Source organism: Ambystoma mexicanum, chromosome 14 (genome assembly GCF_040938575.1).
Source record: "Ambystoma mexicanum isolate Mex_15411 chromosome 14, UKY_AmexF1_1, whole genome shotgun sequence".
NCBI classification, from domain to species: domain Eukaryota; kingdom Metazoa; phylum Chordata; class Amphibia; order Caudata; family Ambystomatidae; genus Ambystoma; species Ambystoma mexicanum.
Window position 1 is genome coordinate 28,272,261 of NC_090940.1, and position 24,677 is coordinate 28,296,937.

At 49.9% G+C, this 24,677-nt stretch overlaps 1 protein-coding gene across 2 annotated transcripts in view; it reads right to left on the reverse strand.

The window, feature by feature from the left end:
* Positions 1–24,677, reverse strand: part of SRP54 (signal recognition particle 54) — a 607,474-nt gene that overhangs the window by 204,620 nt on the left and 378,177 nt on the right. For both annotated transcript variants that reach the window (XM_069638449.1, XM_069638448.1), the window contains exon 13: positions 11,710–11,818. In XM_069638449.1, coding sequence (XP_069494550.1) covers positions 11,710–11,818 — 109 coding nt within the window. The remainder of the gene's footprint in view (positions 1–11,709; positions 11,819–24,677) is intronic.

Below are 24,677 nucleotides of genomic sequence, written 5' to 3' on the forward strand. Positions count from 1 at the left end.
TGAATTTTCTTTATGCAAAAATCTTTATGAATTTTCTTATGAAATTTAACATATTTGAATTTTCAGAGACGCTAAACCCATTTCTCATTACTCTCATAATTGTATGATTAAATCTATTTAGGCCTTCGGCCTCTTCGAAAGTGTGCAGGGGACGCAGTTGTCCATAACTTGGATTTCTTTGTGTTCACCACGTTCTCCTGGCTCATACAATAAAACACGTATGTTAATGTCAAACCAAATTAAGTAGACCCCCAACTACCAATGTAACAAATTCTAACTATGCATACCTCATACTAGGACCAGTTTCAAATGAGGAAGGGATTGTCGAAGTTCCAGCATCCCCCTAAAACATAGCAATTTTTTTAATACGGATGTAAAAGCAAAATAAAAAACAAAACTTCAAATGCAGAAGGTGGTCCATATTGCGAGACACTCCTACACAACACTGTCAATAACTATTACAAATAATCTTCAATGTTTCAATTCAAAGTAGGCCACACGCATGTATTGTTCACTCGCATATAAAGGATTAGTTTAAAATAAGTACTTGTTAGGTGAATGATGTTGCTGTTGACTCCTGAATAGTGATCAATGATGAATATGGCTCCTTTATTTTATGTATATAATCAGAAAAGAGTCCAATTGAAAAGGTACATTTGTATTATACACTTGACCACATCCAACGCTCAAAAACATGGCTGGGCATCACCATTGGGATAATCGACTTGTCTGGTTCCCCAATTGGTGAAAGTCTGTACTTCCATCAATGAGCTCTATGTAAAGAAAGACATGTTAACAAACATGTTAAAAAATTAAGCGAACGTGGGGATAGACAAAGTAGTCTAATAAAAGTACAGTGCTTTGAGTTGCTGGTGCAACTTGTGTAATAACATTGATGAAAATATTCCCCAAAAAGTCAAAACGATCATCAGGTTACCTTTTCCCCACACTAATACATTAGATTGCAAGATTCTTTAGAAGGCATATGTATAGAGAGCACTCTTTTCATATACCAACATGCATAACAAATTCTTCGTCCACTACTCACTGGAACCAGCGTGTGCTGAAATTTAGTTGGAACTGCATTGGGAAGTAATTTGCAAAGGCATCTCGGGCGACGCTTTTTAGGGCGTGGGATGCGTCGTACATATCGTCTGAAGTGCATGCTGCAGACGCGTAATCGATTGCCCCTCACGTCTTTCAAGACATCCTTGGCTCTGCTTTCAATCTCGGACAATGGAAATCCACAATTTGAAAGCCATCTTATTAAATATAAATCCTTTGGGAATACATGCAGGACTGAGCCAGGAATTCTGACATTGCTCACAGTAGGGCAATCAAAAATTATACATGAAGGCATTCTTAAAATATCCATAAGATTAGTTAAAGAAATATAAATAATTATTAAAATTAATAACGTATCACTGAGCAAAGCAACAATCACATTTGTTTGTAAACTGTTTTAAATTAACAAAACATGCTGTAACCTTCTACAATTATCACAGCAATCAAATTAGTTAGACCTCATTGTTATACAGCAAATTGTAACGTATTACTATTCCATTCAATAAACTTTGAGCCACCAAAAGAAAACATGCATTGAAAACATGGACTACAAAACATTACGTTCTGATACAATGCTCTACAATGAAATTTGCTAATTCCAGAGATAAAAATACATAAAATGTTAGATAATGATGAACTCTGAGATTAATTAAAAAGAGAATACGGTGTATATAGGGTATAAAATACTAACTTTCCGAGCAGAGATCGATGAAACTACAGAACGAAATAGTTGACAAATACTTGGACACACAGATGAGCCGATTGAGCAAGCCTGGTAACAAGTAGATCGATGGTGTTATACCTTGTGGAATGCAGAGATGTTCCCTAGGGAACTATCAAGGTGTTTATAAAGGCATAGGAAAAAAAAAAAAAAAGGTGTGTGTATGTGAATGTGTGTGACGTATTTGTTGACACACCCACCAAGCTTCGATGCCAATGTTTGACATCCTCATACCCCTGCACCCAGCCCCCTCAGGAGCGCACGGTCATGGGTGCAAACTGTCATTGATACTGGAGGGGGATGGATGGGCATGAGGCGAGCTCAATAGGCCAGGAACAATGTTCAAGGCATACAAACATATGCGGATTGCAGGGACGTGGTCTTCAAAGGGGAGCCTGGAGACAACGGGTTTGGGGAGGCAATGTGGACAATGGTCGAAAGTGCGGTTGACACCTTTGAGGTATACAGGGTGTTTGGCACCTTGAGCGTCCCCATGCACCCAGCCCCCTCAGGAGTACACGGTCATAGGTGCGAACTGCCACTGATACTGGAAAGGGATGGATGGGCATGAGTTGAGCGCAAAACAGAAAACAAATCTTTTAAGAACCTTGTAGATGGTTGGACGGGTTGTTGACTTACTGAAAAATTCAAACAACTATTCATATTAACTCTTTATTTACTTTGGTAATGCAGATGGCACAAACAAACTACAAATTCTATTGATGTGGCTGCAGTACCGCTGTCACTAGGGAATTTCACACAAGTGGCTCGAACGACACAGGCAGGTATTACTAGTCGAACGCGGAATCCAAGCCTCCCATGAATCTACCATGTACACGCACGATAGGCCACAAGCCTGTACCACCTGTAAAAGAGAAACAAATATTTTACTATAATTAACCAGATATCTGTACTTATTTAGTATGAAACGCCATTTGAAGTATTGAAAAATGAACGCCCCAGAAGTAAGAGCAGTTTGGGACCCAAGGAAATATTGTTTTAAAGTTCAAAGTGAAAGACGTTATTGTTTGGACGTTACATCTAGTGATGAATACTCTGGTTTTACATTAGCATGAGAAAAGTATTAAAATGACAGGAAAAAAAACCTTTGTCGGTGATCGAAGGAAGTTACAATGATGTAGGAGAACATCATCAAATGTTAGCCGTCTAAGTTGTGAAACATACATCAGATCTACAGTAAACTTACTCATTACTTTGATTACAAGGGCAAACTGTTGCTCGAAGTTTGTACATAAGGACTATCATCATTCGCAACAGAGATATTGTGAGGCAGGCTATCCTGAAGTCATGCAGCTCGGTAACGCATAGCGATGGTGTCTCTTCTTCGGCTATGTAGGCCGCGCATCCCAAGCTTTTTCGGCAGCAACAGCTCTCCACGTCAGCTGGCATAACCTCGCAACGATCGCAGGTACACCAGGTGGAAACTTCTTCCATGAGACTGGGTACAGGCTGCAGTGATTGATCATCATGAGTCATCCAATTCCTCATTGTTTCCGCTTCTTTCTCTTTCAATTAATTCATCCTCTGAATATTCGGGCTCGTACTGGTATGGCTGTATTGTTGCCATAGTTCCTGACTATTGAATAAATACAAAATCAAAAGTCAGAAAAATATGAATGTTGGTATACAAGAACTACTGTTAAAGAAGGAAGAGAGACAAAACTGCCATGTTACAAAAACACAGTGCAAACACATGAACAATAGACACAAACTATGAAGTTTCTCATTCACACATGTAAAAAATAAGCCTTGTAAAAGTACAATTTAAACATGGTTTGGCAAACACATTTTTACATAATATAAGAAACGATTAAATAAAAAGCAACTACTTAGTTGAAAGTACCTGTTCGCAGGGCGTCTAACTAGGAAGATAGCTCAACAGAGCAGAAACAAGTCAGACTCCAAACAAAATACACCGACACAAAGGAAGAAACTCCAATGTTGTGTGATCAGAAAGAGTTTGTTGACACTTTGAGGAAAGAGGCAGCTTGGCATTTCCATGAAGAAACGTCAATATATTGCGTACTAAGGACATTTACAGGAGACGTGAATTGGTGTTGTGAAAAGGGGCATACGCGTTTAGTGATGTCAGTTTGAGGGGTGAGCAATCTATATTCTTGGCGCAAGAGCACTTGAACTTGGGGCGATGTATGAACAGAAAATATTTGCACAGATGGCGGTGCCCAACCCGTTTTCACATGTGTAAATGTGAGGAAAGGAACATGTTACCTGTAACTGTGGTTCTCCAGCATGGGTCTGGCATGGATTCACATGCTCATGAATAAAGAATAAATAGCAGTACACCTGCACAACCATGGGAGGTGGCAAGGCCCAACATTGAGCATCTCAACATTAAGCATCTCTTACCGCCCCACCAGGCTCACCTTCAAGCAAACAGGTTGCGCAGCACTGCTTGGCCGACTCTGCACTCCTCCATGGAATCCGTGTCGACGCAGTAAAACTTTGTGAAGGTGTGAGTCGACCTCCACGTAGCAGCCCTGCAGATGTCCAGCAGGGGTACACCAGACAGGAACACTGTAGTTGTAGCGATCACTCTGGTTGAATGGGCTCTCGGACGGCCAGGCAACGGTCGGTTTGCCAACCAGTGACAATGGGTGATGCAGCAGGAGAGCCACCTGGAAATGGAAGCCTTGGAGAGGGCCTTCCCATGGTTCACAGGGCCAAAGTTCACAAAACGTTGCAACATCTTCCGGAAACTCTGTGCGGTCTACATAGAACTTCTGCGCTCTAGCCACATCCAGCGAGTGCAAAGTCCTCTCAGCCGGCCACAAAGGCGTCGGGAAGAATATGGGTAACACCAAGGGCTTGTTTAGATGAAAGTCCAACGGCATCTTGGGCATGAAGGAGGGGTGCGTCCGTAGCACCACCTTTGTCTCGTGGAATGCCAAATAAGGTGGTTTACAAGAGAGGGCCTGGATCTCTCCCACTTGTCATGCGGAGGGGATGGCCACAAGAAAAGCTGTTTTCCACGACAAAAATGTCAGTGGTGCCGAATGCATAGGCTCGAACGGAGGACCCAGGAGCCTAGTAAGCACCACATTGAGCTCCCATGCCAGGGCCGGAGCCTTCACCAGCGGGAACGAGTGAAAAAATCCTGTGACTAACTCCTTGACCAATCGATGCAACCATAAGGATGATCTGGTGTAGCGGGAGATAACCGCCAGATAAACTTTGATGGAAGCACAGGCCAGTCCTGCCTTGGCCAACGACAACAAATACGGAAGCACCTGCGGAGCAGTGACTCGTAGAGGGTCGATCTTCTGAGTACAGCACCAAACGGCAAACCTCTCCCACTTGTGCCCGTAGCATTTGTGAGCAGACGAAGCTCTGGCCTTGGCGAGCACCTCATTACAATCCACTGGGAGATCGTAGCCCCCAAACTCTAGTGCTGCAGGGGCCAGGCCTTCAGGTTCAGTGATCCTTGGTGGTGGTGCAGAATAGCTGCCTCCTTCCCTGGCGAGAGGGTCTGCGACCGCCGGAAGCTTGACTGGAGGGGACGCTGACATGTCAAGAAGGTCCAGGCACTATATCTGTCTCGGCCACGCCGGTGCAACGAGGATCATCCTGCACCGGGACCATCTGAGTTGATTGACTAGTCGAAGAAGCAATGGCGGGAACGCATACTGAAACCGGCCGTCCCAGGGGAAAGAATGCGTCCCCCCCATGCTTCCCGGCTGGGGAAACCTGCTAGCGAACCTCCGGCACTTGGTGTTTGTCGCAAACAGATTGATCTGGGGATTGCCCCATCTGCGGAACAGGTGATCCACTTGGTCCTGCCAAAGTTCCCACTCGTGGCAAGCTCGTAGCTCCCTGTTGAGAGAGTCGGCAACAGTGTTCTTCACTCCTGCCAGATGAAATGGCATGAGGAACATCCCCTGGGCTATGGCCGAGGGCCAAAAGGTCCTGCGCGCCTCTGGAGAGCGTCGGGGACCTTGTGCCCCCCTACTTCCTGATGTAGAACATTGTGGGTGTTGTCCGTGAAGACCCGTACCACCTTGCCCTTGAGGGACGGAAGGAAGGACTTGAGGGCCCAAAACACTGCCCGCAGCTCCAACACATTGATGTGCAATGACTTCTCCTCCGGTAGCCACAGGCCTCTTGCAAGAAGACTTCCGGTGTGCCCTCCCCATCCCTCCAGGGAGGCATCCATTGTGACCGTCGCCTGAGGTGGGGTTGGGAAATCCGCGCCTGTGGACAGATGTGCGTGCACTCCCCACCACTGTATCGCTTGACGGAAACTCTCGAGTGTGAGCTTGTCCTCGAAGCTTCCCGACACTTGTATCCAACGGGCGTCGAGGAACTCCTGCAGCGGACGCACCCGTAGCCTGCACAGCCGAATTAGGTATACGCATGACGTCATCTTTCCGAGTAGGGACTTGATGAACCTCGCACTTTGCGACCTTCAGGGCCAACAGAAGTTGTACCTTGCCCAAGATGGCCGCTATCCTCCCCTCCGACGGAGACGCCAGGCACGACACTGTGTTGAGTCGGGATCCTAGAAACCGTGCATCCTGCGATGGAATCAAGCAGGACTTTGCATAGTTCACCGAGAACCCCAGATCTGTCAGGAGTTGGACGGTCCTCGCTGTGTGTTCGACACCGATGTCCTTTGAGCTTGCCCGGATGAGCCAGTCGTCCAGTTAAGGGTAAACGTGGATCCCTCATAGGCACAGCTGCGTCGCCACCGGTGCCAGGCACTTGAACACTCTTGGTGCTGAATTCAGTCTGAAGGGAAGGGCCTTGAACTGGTAATGTTGTCCTTGAACCACGAATCGTAGGTACTTGCGGTGGCCCTTGTGTATGGGAATGTGAAAATAGGCATCTTCCAAGTCCAGCGACGATAGAAAATCCCCCTCTTCCAGCTGTCCTAACACGAGCTGAAGAGTCACCATCCGAAACTTTTGAGACTTGATGTACTTGTTCAGACGGCGCAGGTACAGGATGGGCTTCCAACCGCCGGTCTACTTTTTGACGAGGAAGTAACGAGAGTACACTCCGGAGCCTCTTTGGGACGAGGTCCATCGCACCCTATTTTTAGCATGGCCTGCACCTCCAGCAGAAGCTGAGGGACGTGGTTTTCCTGACGGGCCACTGGTGGTATACGGGGACACTTCTGTTGGAACTCTAGGCTGTGTCCGTGGGGGAGCACATCCAACAACCAACGGTCAGTGGAGATGATCTTCCACACACTGATGAAGTTCGCCAGCCGGCCTCACGGGTGGGAGCCCGACTTCACAGCTGGTTCAGACCAGTTTTGACATCGAAACGCCGCCTTGGGGGCCTTGGCGACGACATCCACCTCCAGACTTGGCACGGCCCCTCTAGGTCTTCTGGGCCAACGAGCGCGAGGGTTGACGGTGGGACGAAGCACCTCCTCCGAATCCTTTAGAAGAATCTTGGGATTTTCCTCCAGAAGTTCGAAAGGACAGCCATCGTTGCTGAAGCGTGCCCAAGGCACGAGCCGTCTCAGTGTCCACCTTGATGGCCTGAAGAGACTCGTCCACAGTCTTTCCAAACAAATTGTCCCCGTCGAAGGGCATGTCCAACACCTTTGACTGAACATCCTGGCAGAAATTAGTGGCCCTCAGCCAGCCCCGCCGACTAAGGCAAACGCTGTTGCCCATTTGGCAGAATCCCGTGTCGGCAATGTATGTGGCGATTGTAATGGCGTGGTCTGAAGCTACCTCGCCTTCCTGTAGGATCTCCAATGCCTCAGCCCTTTTGTCGTCGGGAATGAAGTCCAGTAAGGGGCCATCTTGAACCAAAGTTCCCTGCCATAACGTCCCACAATAGCGAGGGCATTAGTGGCCTTGATGATCGTTGCTGCCGACATGCTAACTCTTCGCCCCATGGCATTCAACTACTTCCCCTCACCGTCCGGGGGGGAGGGTTTGAGGAGCCCGAAGACGACTTCTTGGCCGCCGCCGAAACCACAGAGTCCGGAGACGGCTGGGACCGTAAGCACTTGACCGCAGAGTCCGGCACCCTGTATTTCTTCTCATAATGGTCCCTCTTCGCCGGAGCCGATGAAAGGTTCTTCATGAGGGACAACCCCTTGTCCAAAATGTCATCCAATAGTGGGAGTGAAAGCACGGTCTTCCTCTTCGCCTCTCGGCGCTGGTATAGGAAACCCTTCTTCTCCTCAGGGACAAGCTGTAATAGCTCTGAGGCCCTGGCGATCATGGCGTGGAACAAACATATCCCGTCGGGCGGTGAAGATCTGGCAAGGGACGGGAGAGGGGGTGGGGGGGGGAAGAGAGGGAGGCGAAGGGTGGAAAGGGGGGGGGTGAACTTTCCTCTTGGATGGTGGTTCCTACGATGTTCCCGGCGCCGTGGGTGGGGCCGCCGGCACAAGAGGCATCCTTGTCAGGATTTCCGAGCACAGGGTATGCAGAGCCGTGAGAATGTCCGAGAAATCCCCAGGTGGTTGCTGAGGTGGTGGTGGCAACGGAGACAAGGGAGTTCGCGGCTTAGGTTGGTCCTCTGAGTCGTCAACGCCCTGCTGTTCAGGGCCTGCTCTCGACGCATCGTCCCTCCTGGAGGATCGGGACGTTGGTGAGCTGCTCCTCTGAGGAGATGTTCGTGCCCTGGAGGACTACCATGCCCCCTCCCTTCTCTGCGACCAAGGGAGACTGTTTCGGTGAAATGATGGGCATCATTGTCTCCGACGTCTTTTCGATGGGCTGGAAACAGGATTCTCTCCTGGCAGGCAGGGATACTCTCGCCTTTGGGGCCATGCCCTGTGGATCCGCCAAGGTGGCCTTCGCACAGGACGCCGCCACTCCTTCGATGGAAGGTTGGTCCTTCGTCTGATGCACCTGGGCCTTTGCGGTCTTGGCCGAGTCCACGGCCTTCACCTTAGGGGGAGAGTCGGGCTCCGCTCCCCCTTGGCCTTCTCTGCAGGGCCAGTCTGGGTCTTCTCCAAGAGCTTGCCCGGATGGTCCGTATTCCTCTTCTTTGAAGATCCTGAGCGTTGGCTCGTGGTCGAAGGCGCTGGAGCTCCCAGAGGCAGTAGACTTGCGGTGCTTAGCCTTCTGTTGGGCCCCCGCAGGAGGGGTGCCCTCAAAGGCCTTAGAAGACCACTCAACTTTCTTCTTCTGGGCAGGGGAGGCATGCTACCGGGAACTCACCCAGAGCAGGGGCCTTGGCCTGCAGCCACTTGTTGAGATGCTTGCGCCGATAGGTTCGCGTGCGTGGCACCATCTCCCGACAAGCTGCACAGTCATCCTCCGCATGCGTCAGGTCCGAGTGCAGACAGTAAAGGCACAGGGAAGGTCCGTCGTCCGAAAAGACATTCCGTTGGTTGCAGTCAGGGCAAACCTTTAAGAGAGGTGCCGAGTCCTTCTCATCCGCCATATCCACGCAGCATAGGCCTTGAAGCTTCTGGACTCCTCCAAGAAGAAACTAGTCAAAAAAAAAAAAAATCGCCCTCGAGGGGCGCTGAAGAATCCGAAAACAGGCCCCCGTTAATCGGAAGGTGGATCGATGGAGCTTGAGGCTCGATTGACCAAAAAAAATTTGCAAAACTCTTAGAACAATCACAAAACACAGTAAAAGCCAAAGAGCTATAGCACGAGGACTTCCAACACTTGAACGTGCGGTAAAAATCAGAAGATGGCTGCTAGAGGAGGGCCTTGGGTAGAGGGCATTCATTGGCTGGGGCAGTATGACCCAGAGACCAGTGATTGGTTGTTAGGAGAAAGACAGTTCAGAAGTGAAACTGATTTTTTCTTTACCGAGGATTCCCAGCCTGATGATGGGGAATATTCATGAGCATGTGAATCCATGCCAGACCCCATGCTGGAAAAACTAAGTTGCATATGAAATCTTTTTAAGATACATTACAGTACATACATGCCCGATTGATTGGGACAACAACATTTCTAAGCAAACTTCCCCTTACAAACTGAACATTTGGATTATCGAGATTAAAATCGAAGCTGAAATGTTCAAAGGGAAAAAAAACTAAAGCTATTTTACCGAAAATATATTTGGGTTTTACTCTCCCCAGACATTTCAGACTATCCCCTTGTGCCAGCCCCCACCCCATTACTTACCTGTGGGCGGCACACCTTGCCGTAGTCTCCCATACCCCTCTGTGACGTCGGTTCCCTTCACTTACGTGGATGGGAACACGGCACCATGGGGCCTTAGATGCGAGCCTGCACTGAATAGAAAAACGTCCGAAGAGTGATTATATGGAAGTAGTATAAATGCAGAACAATCTGGCCAATGGTGATTTTTGTACACGGGCATAAAGTGGGCATCAGGATTACACCACCCCTTTCGGGATTGAATGTACAAATGTCTGTTGGAGCACCAATTGATGCTCTTGGAAAGCCAGAAACACATGACTACCAAAAAGAAATCAAGATACTGCAAATAAGGGGCAAGTCACAAAAAGCACTACTAAGATTCTAGAGGTCCCCTGATGTGTCAGGGTTTGTTGCACTTTACAATATATATATGTTTTTTACAGTCTGTCTTGGATTTTTGTTGAATATATAGGGTTGTGTCTATTGTTGGCCATATGTTGACGTATGTTGAGTAGTACATTAATTGTTTGTTGGTTCGCATATGTACACGAATTTATGTAAAAATATTTAACGTTTGATACATTAATAAAATCTATTTTTTTTTTGCAGAATTCAGTGATTGAACAGAATTGGGTGGGTATTGTGTGACATGGAGGTCTTGATCATGTTCTGTTGATGTGTATTATAGCCTGGAAGATCAAGGCCTACCAGACACCACGAGTTTGCATATACACTTGATGAAACATGTTTTTATCTTTGATGAATACCGATTATATGTGAAAATAATTAAATGTTTTTAGATGCGCACTGTGTGCATTCTATATGTAAAAGCTTTTAAACTCATGTTGCATTGTAAAAAAAAAAAAAAAAATCTAATTTCATGACCATCGAAATTGAGAAATAAACAGTTGTCAATTATGCGACACACTAATTGCGGTACATGGTGAGAATGCTCATCTCCTTGCTTGTGGCATGGTAAGCATGCGTATACTTCTAATAACAGCATCTATTTAATGTTAAACTAGTCCCTGTTGGGATAGTTCTTCCCTATTTAAGTAGAATTAGGTCTCTGTAAAGGGCATGCTATGCCCTTTGACCTCCTGGCCAGACTGGGAAAGAGGAGCACCCCAAAACAGATCAGAAGCAGAAAGATGCAACTCATACGAGCATGCTGCAGCGTTATGAAGAGACTGTTGTGCAAGTGCATGTTTGACACTACAGGCTCCCAGGTGGCATCAAAGACACTACCAAGAAGCTTCCATACAAGAACAAGGGCAGACAAAATGAAGGGCAAGACCCTTCAGTGAGCAGAAACGTACGGAGCGGTTGCATGGTCAGTATCGCAATACAGCAGAGGGTGGTGTTGCCAGAGCAAAGATTGAAGCAAAGAAAACTGGAGGGTGGCTTGTGGCAGTATCGCTGGAAAGTGAAAAGACACGTATCCAGAGCCACTTTTGCAGGACCATGAAGCGAAGTGCGCCCTGTCCTGAACCGGAATCACTGGCATGTGATGGGGAAGTGCCTCCAGTACCAGAACAGCTGGAGTGTGAAGGAAGTGTCTCTTGTGCCAACACAGCTGGGAAAGTGCATCCTGTGTCATTACTGCTAGAATGTGGAGGGAAGTATATCCTGTGTCAGCATCACTGCAGTGTTAACTGAAGTGTGTCCTGTGACAGCACTGTAGAAGAAGTGAAGCCAGCAGCTTATCTAGAAGCTGGATAGTGAAGGCATGGGTAGAGTATGTCCGCATTGCAGGGCAAAAGCGTGACGTGTGCCCTGCATAACTGACACACTCATGCAAAACCGGAACGCTAGAGTGTCCCTTCCTCAACACACACATTTTACCTTGGTCGTTCATGCTGTCCATGATGGTCATCAGTTTCTTGAGCCGGGCCATGGACTCCTGTTCATTTCCTTTGCTCATGAAGTCTTGTCCAAAACCAGGAATCATGCCCTAAAAATCAGCACACATTTTGTAAACAGATACAGGTCAGTGCAAAATACTTGATCCAAGCTGTAACAACTGCACAAGTAACAGTGGGCTCAGATTGACATGCATCATCTATTTAAAAAGGAGGTTTGGCAACACTACATCAGAACACAGTAAGGCACAGCAAGCAATTTTAATATCACCATGGGGCACAGTCACTACAAGGGATCAGACCTATGAATAAACGCAGACCCAAAATCTAAAATGGATTCCCATCTTCACTGTTCCTAGGCTTTGGAAGGGACCCTTGATCAGACCTCCACTGATCAGTCAGAAAAGTGTGATTATGGGGCAGGACACCACGTAGCCAGATGGAGGACAGGAAAAGTTAGGTAAACTTACCACCCTGACTCGGCTTTCTACAGAGACCACTACGCAGATTCCAGAAAACCATTGGGACACAGTCTTCTGTGATTGCATGGCCGAGGAAGGCCCAGGAGTCATGGGTGCAGAGGTCCCTTTCAGAAATAGGTTAGTTTTAGTCGGTCGTTCATGGTGCTTGAATCTCGGTTTCAGGCACCTTCCAGTCCAACACCCAAATGAAGAAAAGATGAAGACTTCTGCGGAGCAGGCGACCTCAGAACACCTCTAGGAGGCAAATATGGTGGATTGCAAAATCAATCAATGGTAAGGTGGCGACAAGTGATCATTGATGGCTGAACAAAGTGGCCGGTCATGCATGGCTTTCATTGATTCAAGAAGGTTGAACATGCAGGAGCAGGAATCGTGTAGTACAAGCTGAAGATCCTCCAAGGAACAAGGTTGCACTCTGAATGGCGAAGGCTGCAGCGAGGTAGCCCAGGCGAGGGCTGGTCAGTCCACCATTTAGTCCAGGAATACTTCTGAAGGCTTAGAAGGTGCAGATCCTCAAGCAGAGGTTCAGACTGGTTGTTCCCACCGGTGCAGGAGTCAAAGCACTGACAAGGGTCTTGAGATCAGGCAGAGGAGCAAAGCTTCACTGAAGTTGGTTTCTGGTCAGCTGCAGAGGTTGTCCTGGGGACATAAGTGGGTTGCTTTTCTCTGTAGGAGTCTTGGCTCCAACAATGATCTGTGGAGATGAGCTCTGCAGGAGTCCTTTTTATCAAAGGTCTGTGCAGAAGCTCGCCCAGGTCCACCTCTGCACCATTCAAAATCGCACTGGCCAGCCAATCCTGGCGATCCACCGGCCACACATTCTGCCCAGCTTCAGGCACCAGGATGTAGACTGGGACCAGACAGTCCCAGCTAGCACATCTGGCCACACACACATGCCGCCCCATAGCCTGCGAAAGCAGCAGCTTTCCTTGCAAAAGTGTATTCCATGCAAGGCAAATCTGGCTCCGAGAGGGAAGAAAGAAGGCCAAAGAACAATATGGTCAACAGACAGGCGAAAACCTTGTGGCAAGGCCATTTTACGGTGCTCGTCACCTTAAGTAGACATTTGCAGAAAAGGCCAAAGTGCACAAGCAAAACGTTTAAAAACGTGGTAGAAAAGAGCTGCTGCCACCAGCCCATCCTAGGCATATCGTAATTGTAACAAAAAAGCTACTACAAAAAAATGTATAAGGATCCAAAACATCTGAAATGCACTTCTCATTGGGGTGATATGAGCAATTAACAACACAAGAAACTCACCAAGAGGGACACCGTCTCTCAGTACTGATCGTCTTATGGACTGAACAGTTTCGCTATAAGAATGAGCGAAAAGGCAAGGCGTGCATTCGAAGTGGGCATACAAAGTGGCTGTTGGGCTGCTTCGTCTCTTGGATCCTGTGTCCTGGACTGCCTTTGAGTGTCAGTGTGCCTTGCCATCTGAGAGAGGAATCACAGTTGCTACCGTAACGCGGCACTTTTGGACTTCCCTGGAGCCTCATAGAAGGAACAAGTTACTTACCTGTAACTGTTGTTCTCCAGCATGGGTCTGGCATGGATTCACATGCTCATGAATATTCCCCGTCGTCAGGCTGGGAATCCTCGGTAAAGAAAAAACCAGTATCAGTTTCGTTTCTGATCTGTCTTTCGTAGCAATAACCAATCACTGGTCTCTGCGTCATACTGACCACAGCCAATGACTGCCCTCTACCTAAGCACCGCCTCTGGCAGCCATCTTCAGATTTGGAAGCACGTGAAGTGGCAGTATGACCAAGTGAAGAGCCGCAGAGGGGTAGGCGGGAGGGTTCGCATGTGAATCCATGCCAGACCCATGCTGGAGAACAACAGTTACAGGTAAGTAACTTGTTCCTTCTCCAGCATGGGGTCTGGCATGGATTCACATGCTCATGAATAAAGAATACATAGCAGTACACACATGCACAACCACGGGAGGTGGCAAAGGCTCAACATTAAGCATCACATCAACTCAACATTAAGCATCTTACCTCCTCACCAGGCTCACCTCAGGCGAACAGGTTGCGCAGCACTGCTTGGCCGACCCTGGACTCCTCCCTGGAATCCCGGTCGACGCAGTAGAATTTCGTGAAGGTGTGCGTCGACCTCCACGTAGCAGCCCTGCATATGTCCAGCAGGGGCACACCAGATAGGAACGCCGTGGTAGCTGCGATCGCTCTGGTGGAATGGGCTCTCGGACGGCCAGGCAGCGGTCGGTTTGCCAACCGGTGACAGTACATGATACAGCCGGAGAGCCATCTGGAGATGGAAGCCTTCGAGAGAGCCTTCCCCTGATTGACAGGTCCAAAGTTCACAAAGAGTTGTGACGTCTTCCGAAAACCCTTCGTGCGATCCACGTAGAACTTCAGCGCTCTAGCTACATCCAGCGAGTGCAAAGTCCTCTCAGCCGGCGACGAAGGCGACGGGAAGAACACAGGTAACACCAAGGGTTCGTTGAGATGGAAGTCCGACGGTACCTTGGGCATGAAGGAGGGGTGCGTCCTGAGCACTACCCTCGTGTCGTGGAAAGTCAAGTACGGGGCCTTGCAGGAAAGGGCCTGGATCTCACCCACTCGTCGTGCGGAGGTGATGGCCACGAGAAAAGCTGTCTTCCACGATAGAAACTTCAACGGGGCCGAGTGCAGAGGCTCGAACGGAGGTCCCATGAGCTTGGTCAGCACCACGTTGAGCTCCCACGCCGGGGCCGGAGCCTTCACCGGCGGGAACGATCTGAATAGTCCCTTCATGAACTCTTTCACCAGACGATGAGACCACAAGGACGTCCGACCCGTGGTTCTGGTGTATCGGGAGATCGCAGCAAGATGAATCTTGATGGACGCGTGTGCCAGTCCAGCTTTGGCCAGCGTCAGCAGGTACGGCAGTACTTGGGGAGCCGTAATCCGTAGAGGGTTAATCTTCTGTGCGTGGCACCAGACAGAGAACCTCTTCCATTTGTGTCCGTAGCATTTAAGAGTCGAGGACGCCCTGGCCTTTGCAAGAACCTCTCTGCAATCGGCCGGTATGTCGTATCCTCCAAACTCTAGCGCTGCAGGAGCCAGGCCTGCAAGTTCAGCGACTTCGGGTCGTGGTGGAGGATGGCGCCTCCTTCCCTGGAGAGTAGGTCTGCGTCCGCCGGCAGCTTGATCGGCGGGGACGCTGACAAGTCCAGAAGGTCCGGGAACCATATCTGCCTCGGCCACGCAGGTGCGACGAGGATCATCCTGCACCGTGACCTCTTGAGCTGGTTGACGAGCCGGATTAGCAGAGGCAAGGGAGGGAACGCGTAGAGGAACAGGCCCTCCCAGGGGAACGAGAAAGCATCGCCCATGCTCCTCGTCTGGGGAAACCTGCTGGCGAACCTCCGGCACTTGGTGTTCGTCGCCGTCGCGAACAGGTCGATCTGGGGTGTGCCCCACCGTCGGAAGAGGCGATCCACTAGATCCTGCCGTAGTTCCCACTCGTGGCACGAGCGCAGCTCCCTGCTGAGTGAGTCGGCGATGGTGTTTTTTATCCCTGCCAGATGAAACGGCACCAGAAAAATCCCTTGGGCGACGGCCCAATGCCACAGGTCCTGCGCCTCCTTGGACAGCGCTGGGGACCTGGTTCCGCCCTGTTTCCTGATGTAAAACATGGTGGTGGTGTTGTCGGTGAAGATCCTCACCACCTTGCCCTTCAGGGACGGAAGGAAGGACCTGAGGGCCCAAAACACTGCACGGAGCTCCAGGACGTTGATATGCAGGGACTTCTCCGTCGGGAGCCAGAGTCCCCTCGCGTGCAGATTTTCGGTGTGCGCTCCCCACCCTTCCAGGGAGGCATCCGTGGTCACAGTCTCCTGGTGGGCTGGGGTCTGGAAGTCCATGCCCGCCGTCAGATGCGCGCGGGTGCCCCACCACCGTATCGCTCGCCGGAAACTCTCGTCGAGCTTGATCCTTTCCTCGAAGCTGCCCGTCGTCTGGATCCAGCGCGCATCCAGGAATTCTTGCAACGGGCGCATCCGGAGCCTGCACATGGGAATGAGGTAGATGCAGGAAGACATCATCCCGAGGAGGGACTTGATGGATCTCACTTTGGCCGCGTCGGCCACCAGCATCCGTTGCACCTTGCCCAAGATGGTCCTGGTCCTCTCCTCCGACGGGGAGGCCAGAAGGGACACTGTGTCGAGCCTCGCTCCCAGAAACAGTGCGACTTGCGCGGGCACCAGGTGGGATTTGGTGTAGTTCACGGAGAATCCCAGGTCCGTGAGGAGTTGGACGGTCCTTGCCGTGTGGACCACGGCGAGCTCCTTCGTCTTGGCGCGGATGAGCCAGTCGTCCAGGTAGGGGTAGACGTGAATCCCCTCGCGGCGCAGCTGCGCCGCCACCGGTGCGAGGCACTTGGTGAATACCCTGGGTGCCGACCGCAGTCCGAAGGGAAGGGCTTTGAACTGGTAATGCCGCCCTTGGACCACGAACCTGAGGAATTTTCGGTGCCCCTTTAGGATTGGAATGTGGAAGTAGGCATCCTCCAAATCCAACGACGACAGGAAGTCTCCTTCCTCCAGTTGACCCAGGACGTGCTGTAAGGTGACCATCCTGAACTTCTGCGCCTTGATGAACTTGTTCAGCCGTCGCAGGTCTAGGATGGGGCGCCATCCTCCCGTCTTCTTCTTCACGAGGAAGTACCGCGAGTAGACTCCGGAGCCCCGAAGCCTCTTTGGGACGAGTTCGATGGCGCCCTTTCTGAGCATCGCCTTTACCTCCAGGAGAAGTTGAGGGACGTGAAGTTCTCTCCTGGCCACGGGGGGGACGCGCGGGCACCTTCTTTGAAACTCGAGCGCGTGGCCCCGGGCCAGGGCATCCAGCACCCAACGGTCGGTGGAGATGGACTCCCACACGCTGACGAAGCCCGCCAGCCGGCCTCCCACCGGGGTGCTTCGGTGGGGGCCCGACCCCACGGCCGGTTCAATCCTGCTTGGACGCGGCCTTGCCGCCTTGACCTCCTTGGCGACGACGGCGGGGTCCGCTAGACTTGCCTCGTCCTCTGTAGGCCTCTTGCGACGACGAGCGGGCCGCTTGACGGTAGGAAGCGAAACCGCCACCGGAACCTTTGGAGGCGCCCTTGCCTCCGCCGCTCCGAAAGGGCGTCCGTCGTTGCTGCAGGACTCCCAGGGCCCGGGCCGTCTCAGTATCCGCCTTGATGGCCTGGAGGGAATCGTCCACCGTCTTCCCAAACAGGTTGTTCCCGTCGAAGGGCATGTCCAGGACTCTGGTCTGGACGTCCTGCCGAAAATCCGTAGCTTTGAGCCATCCACGACGTCGAAGGCAAACGCCGTTGCCTAGCTGGCGGAACCCCGCGTCGGCGATGTCCGTCGCCACGGTGATGGCGTGGTCCGAAGCCACTTCGCCTTCCTGGAGGATCTCAAGGGCCTCAGCCCTCTTGTCGTCCGGCAGAAAACCCAGCAGGGGAGCCATCTTGTACCAGAGCTCCCTGTCGTAGCGGGCCACGATAGCCAAGGCGTTGGCCGCTTTAATCGTCGTCGCTGCCGACGAGATGACTCTACGTCCCATAGCATCCAATTTCTTTCCCTCGCCGTCCGGCGGGGAAGTCGATGTGGAGGCCGCACCCCCCCCCCGCTTTCTTCCTGGCCGCCGCGGAGACGACGGAGTCCGGGGTAGGCTGCGCCCGGAGGCATAGGGGGGCCGTGTCCGGGACCCGGTACTTCTTCTCGTACCGGTCTCTTCTAGCTGGCGTCGTGGAAGGGTTCTTGAGGAGGGAAAGACCCTCATCCCAAATGTCGTCCAACAGAGGCACTGCGAGGACCGTCTTCCTCTTGGCCTCGCGCCGCTGATAAAGGAAGCCTTCCTTTTTCTTCTCCTCGGGGCAGAGTTGAAAAAGCTCGGAAGCCCTGGAGATCATGGAATGGAAGGATCCGATCTCGTCGGGCGGAGAAGCCCTGGTGGGGGGCGACGACGGAAAATCCTCGTCGTATGCCTCGTCGTCCGTACCCGTCGCTGCCGTGTCAGTCCCCGTATCATCCCCTCGGGTGGACGGGGAGGAGGGCTGGACGGGGCGCGACGGTTGAAAAGGAGGTGGAGGATGGATCCTTCTTTTCTTGGCAGGGGGAACACCAGAAGGTCCCGGTTCTGGATCCCCCGACGGGAGAGGTTCCTCCGTCGGTAACGGTAGCCTCGTCCTTATCTCAGTGCATAAGGACTGTATGGCCAACAAAATGGCCGCCGAGTTGTCTCGCGGCGCTGGCAGAGGGGAATCCGACGGGCGAGCAGGGGCCCCGTCGGCATCCTCGACGATGTCGTCGTCGTCGCCTGCGTCGGCACCCATTCCGACGGGCTGGTCTTGTTCCACGCCTAGGCCGTGGCTTAAGACCTCGACCAGCTCTTCTTCTGAGGTTGAGGCCGAATCTACGACGACGCCCTGCCCCCCCTTCTTCTCCACGGAGGTTTTCACGGGGGTCCTATCGATGGGCATAAAAGAAGACTCCCTCCGAGGAGGCAGGGAGATTCTGGGCCCTGAGGTCGCCACCACTGGAGTAGCCTCCACAGGCTGGGCCAGGGCCGCCGCGACCGTTTCGATAGAGGGCTTGGTCGGATGGATCAAGGCCTTCACCACCCTAGGTGCGCTCACCGCCTTGTCCTTGAGGGAGGGGGCACTGCCACGCTCCTCCTCTGCCTTCGAGCTCGACCGGGGCCTCTCCAGGAGCTTCGCCGGGTGCTCGGCCTTCCTCTTACCCGACCCAGAGCGTTGGCTCGTGGTTGATGGTGCCGGGGAGGGTGCGCCCTGCCTGGCGCCCGTAGAGCCCGACCGTTCGGCGCTCCCGGTGCCAGCGGACTCGCGGTGCTTGGCCTTATGTTGGGCCCCCGTCGCCGGGGCGCCCTCAAAGGTCTTAGAAGACCGCTCGGATTTCTTCTTCTTCTCGCCAGACGGGCTCTTACCCTGCAGCCAGTTGGCGAGACGTTGATGACGGTCCTTCATGGTCCGTTCCGACATGTCGCCGCAAAACGCACAGTCCTTCTCCACGTGCGTTTTGTCCTCATGAAGGCAGTAAAGGCAGAAAGAGTGTTCGTCCTCCTTAAAGACGTTCTGCAGCTGGCATCCAGGGCAGACCCTGAACAGCTTTCCGGGCGTCGAGCTTCCCTTCTCCTGGGCCATCTCCGAGACCGGGCCTGAGAAGCTTCTGGAGTCCTCCGAAGCGTAGCTCGACGAAATCTTCACCCTTGAGGGGCACAGATGAATCCGACACGGGTCCCCGTAGATCGGATGTAGTATCGGTGGAGCTTGAGGCTCTTTGACCGAAGAATCGAAGTTTTTGTGAAAAAAGCGCGAAAAAATAGCACTAACGCTCGAGAGCAATAGCACGAGGATCCCAACACATGAACGTGCGGTAAAAATCTGAAGATGGCTGCCAGAGGCGGTGCTTAGGTAGAGGGCAGTCATTGGCTGTGGTCAGTATGACGCAGAGACCAGTGATTGGTTATTGCTACGAAAGACAGATCAGAAACGAAACTGATACTGGTTTTTTCTTTACCGAGGATTCCCAGCCTGACGACGGGGAATATTCATGAGCATGTGAATCCATGCCAGACCCCATGCTGGAGAAGTAATTGGACTAAAAGTTACTTGTACTGTTGTGTTACCGCGGCTCCACTGGTTTAACTTGGTTTGTCCTTCCTCACTTTTCTGACCATATTCTTTCTGCTTCTTGCAGATTCCTTGCTCCACCTTCCACCCTGCCCCCAGCCCGCCTCCATAGACGCCACTTCCTATTAATAGTGAGGTGCGCGCGCATTCGAAGTGGGCGTACAAAGTGGCTGTTGGGCTGTTAGGGTGAGAGTGTGGGTTTAATGGTTTAATGTTTATTTTCCACTCAAAAGTTAGGTTCATTAGCCCCAATATGTATTGTGTTCTATGAGACAGCTATACTGCTCATGCAGCCGCTGCTTAAACAAATGGTTTCGAACTTAAGTAGCGGGTGCGCACTTGGTCCCCCCCCAGCCCTCCAAAACCAGGGCTGTCAAAACGCCAAAAAAATCAAGCCTGTCTCAAGCCTCTCCCTCAAATAGCTCTACTATGTCTGCATTAGCTGTAGCCTCTGGCTCTTCCAACAAGAATCCTTCTTTAGTAGCCAACGATCTGATTTGTCATGATGTCGCGTTTGCATATGCTTGTGCGCAAGCCGCAGCAAATCTTACTACATAACCACCCTTCTCTGATAAGGGCCCAATCGCGTTGGGCGGTTCGTTTCCTTCCGCACGCAAGAGTTCTCAGCATGCGTATGGATGCGCCGCTTAATGTGGAAGATGGTGCCACAGAGGAATGCTCCACTGATGTAATGAATGTTTCACCTTCTGGCAATTCCATTTTGGCACCTGTGGTACTGGCAGCACTTGAGAAACGAGTAAGTCTATTTATTGGTCCCTCCACACCTGTAACTTTACCTAGTGTTCGGAGGGCCGACGTACATTTACATTGTAAGGAGGAGGATATCCCCGATAGCGACCCTATTAATCCTCATCTAGTAAAATGTTCTGAGAAAAAGCTCCCGAATTTTTCATCATCTAGTCCTCGTCATGTCCCAACATCAAATATTCCACCTTCACCTTCGATCCCAGTGCTAAACCTCCCTTTTTCACCAGCTTTTAATGCTGCGGCTCATCTGCTAGGCTTTGATGTACTCGAGCCCTCTGAGGACATGCCTCTGTCTTGACACGTATACTCAATTTATTGGACAGAGGGCACGACTACACTCGCTATGAAATTAGGGATTGTAAAGCGTCTCTCACGTCTCATTTGCTGAAACAGTGGCTACTAAGCAACGCCACTCTATGTCAAATTCTTACTCACGCTCAATTATGCCAAATGGCTGTGATTCATTCCGAAAAAATAGAGCAGTTATTGTTCTTCCTCCAAGCCCACCCTGAAGAACAGGAAGCAGTGCCTCCCCCGTGGGTAGAGGCAAAAGAGATGTGCAAAACGTTGCATCCTGACAATCCTACAGCTTTAACAAATTTGATAAAAACAAATGCTCAGAATCTCCCTCACGCCCCTGGCATGGTAGAGACCAAGAGTGATGCGCACCCTTCCGATGCGGGCCACTGCTTTGTTTCACATAAGGAGAAGAGATTCTTCTTTCGGGCTCTTAAAAAAAAAAGCTGATGGACAGAAAGAATCGTCAGGGTCTAGCTCAGCTGTAACAATAAATAAAAGCAATAAATCAAAAAACTCAAAAACAGCTTTCTGTCGTGGTTGCATCTGATGTGGATGCACCTGCTCAATGTGGTATTAGTGATGAGCTGGACATCAATATCGAACTATCGACAGACAGTAAGAATGCGCTTCAACATCTAAGCCTCGAGGACCAGCAGGCCATCATGGGAGGCTTTGAATCTTTGCTTAACAATAAGAAAATACTCAAGCCCATTATTGACTTGGGTAAGCCGGATATTGTGCCTCTCTCCAACGCACAACCGCTTGCCCAGGGCAAAGGGTCCTTGACGCTGCAAACACATTTACCTGCATTCTATAAGCAGAGTGAAAATAAAGTTGCTTTGATAGTTAAGGAGGACACAAGGTCTTCTATAGATGTCGTCCCTAACACGACTTCTACGTCAACCATTTTGGCCTCCCAAACAAACAATGGAAATGAAACTGCTCTCCTTTCCAGTGGCCATTGGTTCCTTCTTCCCCGCCATTAGAGCAATTGTTGGACGTGCACTCAACACACAATATGTCGGGAGTGCAAACATTGCGCCCACATAGCTTGTCCATTGAAAAGGTGTTGCCATCAGACAAAGATGTAGGCAATTCCTCGATCATTATAGGCTGGGTGTCAGATGCAGAAATCAATGGCGAAAAGCGCCTAAATCGATCTGCGCTTCTTCAATCATTTAGCAAAATTCCTGCTTTAAGAACTCTTAACACCTCAGACATAGAACAGGTCACCTTGCCAGCAATTCACAATTAATGCATGGTATGCAAGGTTCACTCGACTATTATCACTGATTTGGTAATGCAATATCAACGTGAATTGCAACGCATTGGTTTAACTCCCCACCGTTTCGATTCAATTGATGATGCGATTTGCTTTAACGAAATGCTGCTCCCTGTCACCATTGTGCCTTCTCAAAAGGACAATATGCCTGATGTACAGGGTGGAGTCAAAACTGCTGTAATCGCTCAGCTTGTCAGCCTCTCTAACATTAGTAAGGATTGGTCTTGGTTGCAGTCCCTAGCTATCACCTTGAACCCCGCCATGGACAAGACCCCCCCCCCCCCCCCCCCCCCCCAAGTAACAAGAACTCCTCTTTGACGCTTTTATCGTGGAATTCTTGTGGGTATATGAACTTGTGCACATGGCTAAAGAATGTACCTTCACATTTTGTGTGTGATGCAATTTTATGCCAGGAAACAATGTGTGTAAAAAAGCTAATGCTGCCGGGATTTATTGTACATCAAATTTTGGCCAAACGTGGGCTTAAGGGGCAGCCATATGGCGGTTTGGCCATAGTTATTAACTCAAATCTGAACATAAATATTTGCGATGTCTACACATTTTCTGCAGCAATGGCTTTATTGGTAACCCTAAATGATGCTCCTGCTATCCCATACCTTATAATCTCTATCACAACCCAGCTCTCTTAAAAATTGAAAGTGCGTTTCATGAACTTGACAGTTTGTTTGAAGTAGTCATGTCTCAGTATCCAGCATGTCGAATTATATTGGGTGGAGATTTTAATGCCCTCTGCTCTGAGGCTCCATCTGGTTCGTACCCGGCAGACCTTTCTACCCCAGCGTCATTTAGAGGGCGACTATGGCGAAAGTATTTGGCCTCGTGGGAGATATCATTTCTATCCTTTGATGCTGGGGTCTCTTGTTATACATGGAGGAGGGCCACGATTGCTTCATACATCGATCATTACGCCATATCTGACAATTTGCAGGACAAGTGTAGCACGATTTCAATTCTCGACCCGGGTTTGGGTGATCACCGCATGATCAAATTGGTAATTGATATAAGTGTCGAAAGTTTGAGAATCGATCCCCTCCAAATGATTCTGGAAGGGGATCGTCCTGGTATATCTATTCGTTGGAACTCCAAACTTTGCGATAGGATTAATGGCATGATTGCTGCTCGGATACATTACTTTGAGGAAACTTCCAATTTTCCCTCTACCAGTGAGCTTAAGGCCAAGCTGTATTGTTGTGTTATTAAAGATGTGTTAGCAAATCTCCTTAAAACAATTACGCTAGATTCGTTGTACAATGGGGGTGCGGGCAGTAAAGTGAAAAAAGGTCATCAACAATGCCTATCGCAATAAATGCTTAAATCATAAGCATAACCTTCACAATCTGATCAAAAAATGCTTGCTACCCATTGCCGTAATGACAGACGCTCTACGTGGGCCATGCTCAGGGCGGATAATAATCGTCTTCCCACTGCCCAGGTGTCGACAATATCTGCATTCACCAGGAAGGCATTTTTTACATCTAAATTTTGGTTACCTCTTACTTTTAAGAACGCTGAGTTAAAAGAGGTTTGCAATCCTATCGACCCAATTCCATCTTGGTCTAGTACTGATATTGAATGTATAATTTACGGTTTAAAGTATTCTAAAGCTGCCGGCCCAGATGGCATTCCTCCTTGCGTACTAAAGCATAATCCAATGCTTTGGGTGGGAATCTTAAAGAGTTAAATTGATAACATTCTATTAAGTTTAACTATTCCCTCTTCTTGGGTATTCTCAATCATTGTCCCTCTGTACAAAAAGGGCCCTACCTCTGACCCTGCCAACTATCGCCCTATTGCTCTTATTGACGCAGCTGCTAAAGTTTTTGCACTCTCGCTTCTTCGCGATCTGCATCTCTTTCTAAAACAGCATAATATCCAAAGTTTCAAATTGGTTTTCGGGCGCAGATGGGGACTGCTCTCAATGCAACCATAATGGTGCATATTCTTGCTAAAACAAAGGTCCCAGATTCGGGCCCACTGTACATGGCAGCTATAGATCTTAAAGCAGCCTTTGATTGTGTTATTTGTGAACTTCTGTGGGGAAAAATGGTTCTCATGGGAATTCCTCCCCATTTAATTTCTCTCATTGCAAAGTTGCATCATAACACAGCATATTTTGTCAGAGTCAATCATAATAAGGGTGCTACAACTGATGCCATTCCAATTGCGGTTGGTGTAAAGCAAGGCTGCAAAATAGCAGCCACTTTATTCAACCTCTACCTTTGTGGTATTAATGAAATTTGGTCTAAGCAAATTACTTATCCCGCGAGGCTGGGCCACTTAAAAATCCAGTGGCTCGCCTTCGCGGATGGCATTATCATCTTCGATCGCACCCCTTTTGGCCTACAATCTAAATTGGAAATGTTTGCTACCTATTGCAGTGAGCATGATCTCCATTGCAATGTGGAAAAATCACACATTTTTATCTTTAAGAACCTCAGGAGGAATTCCGTA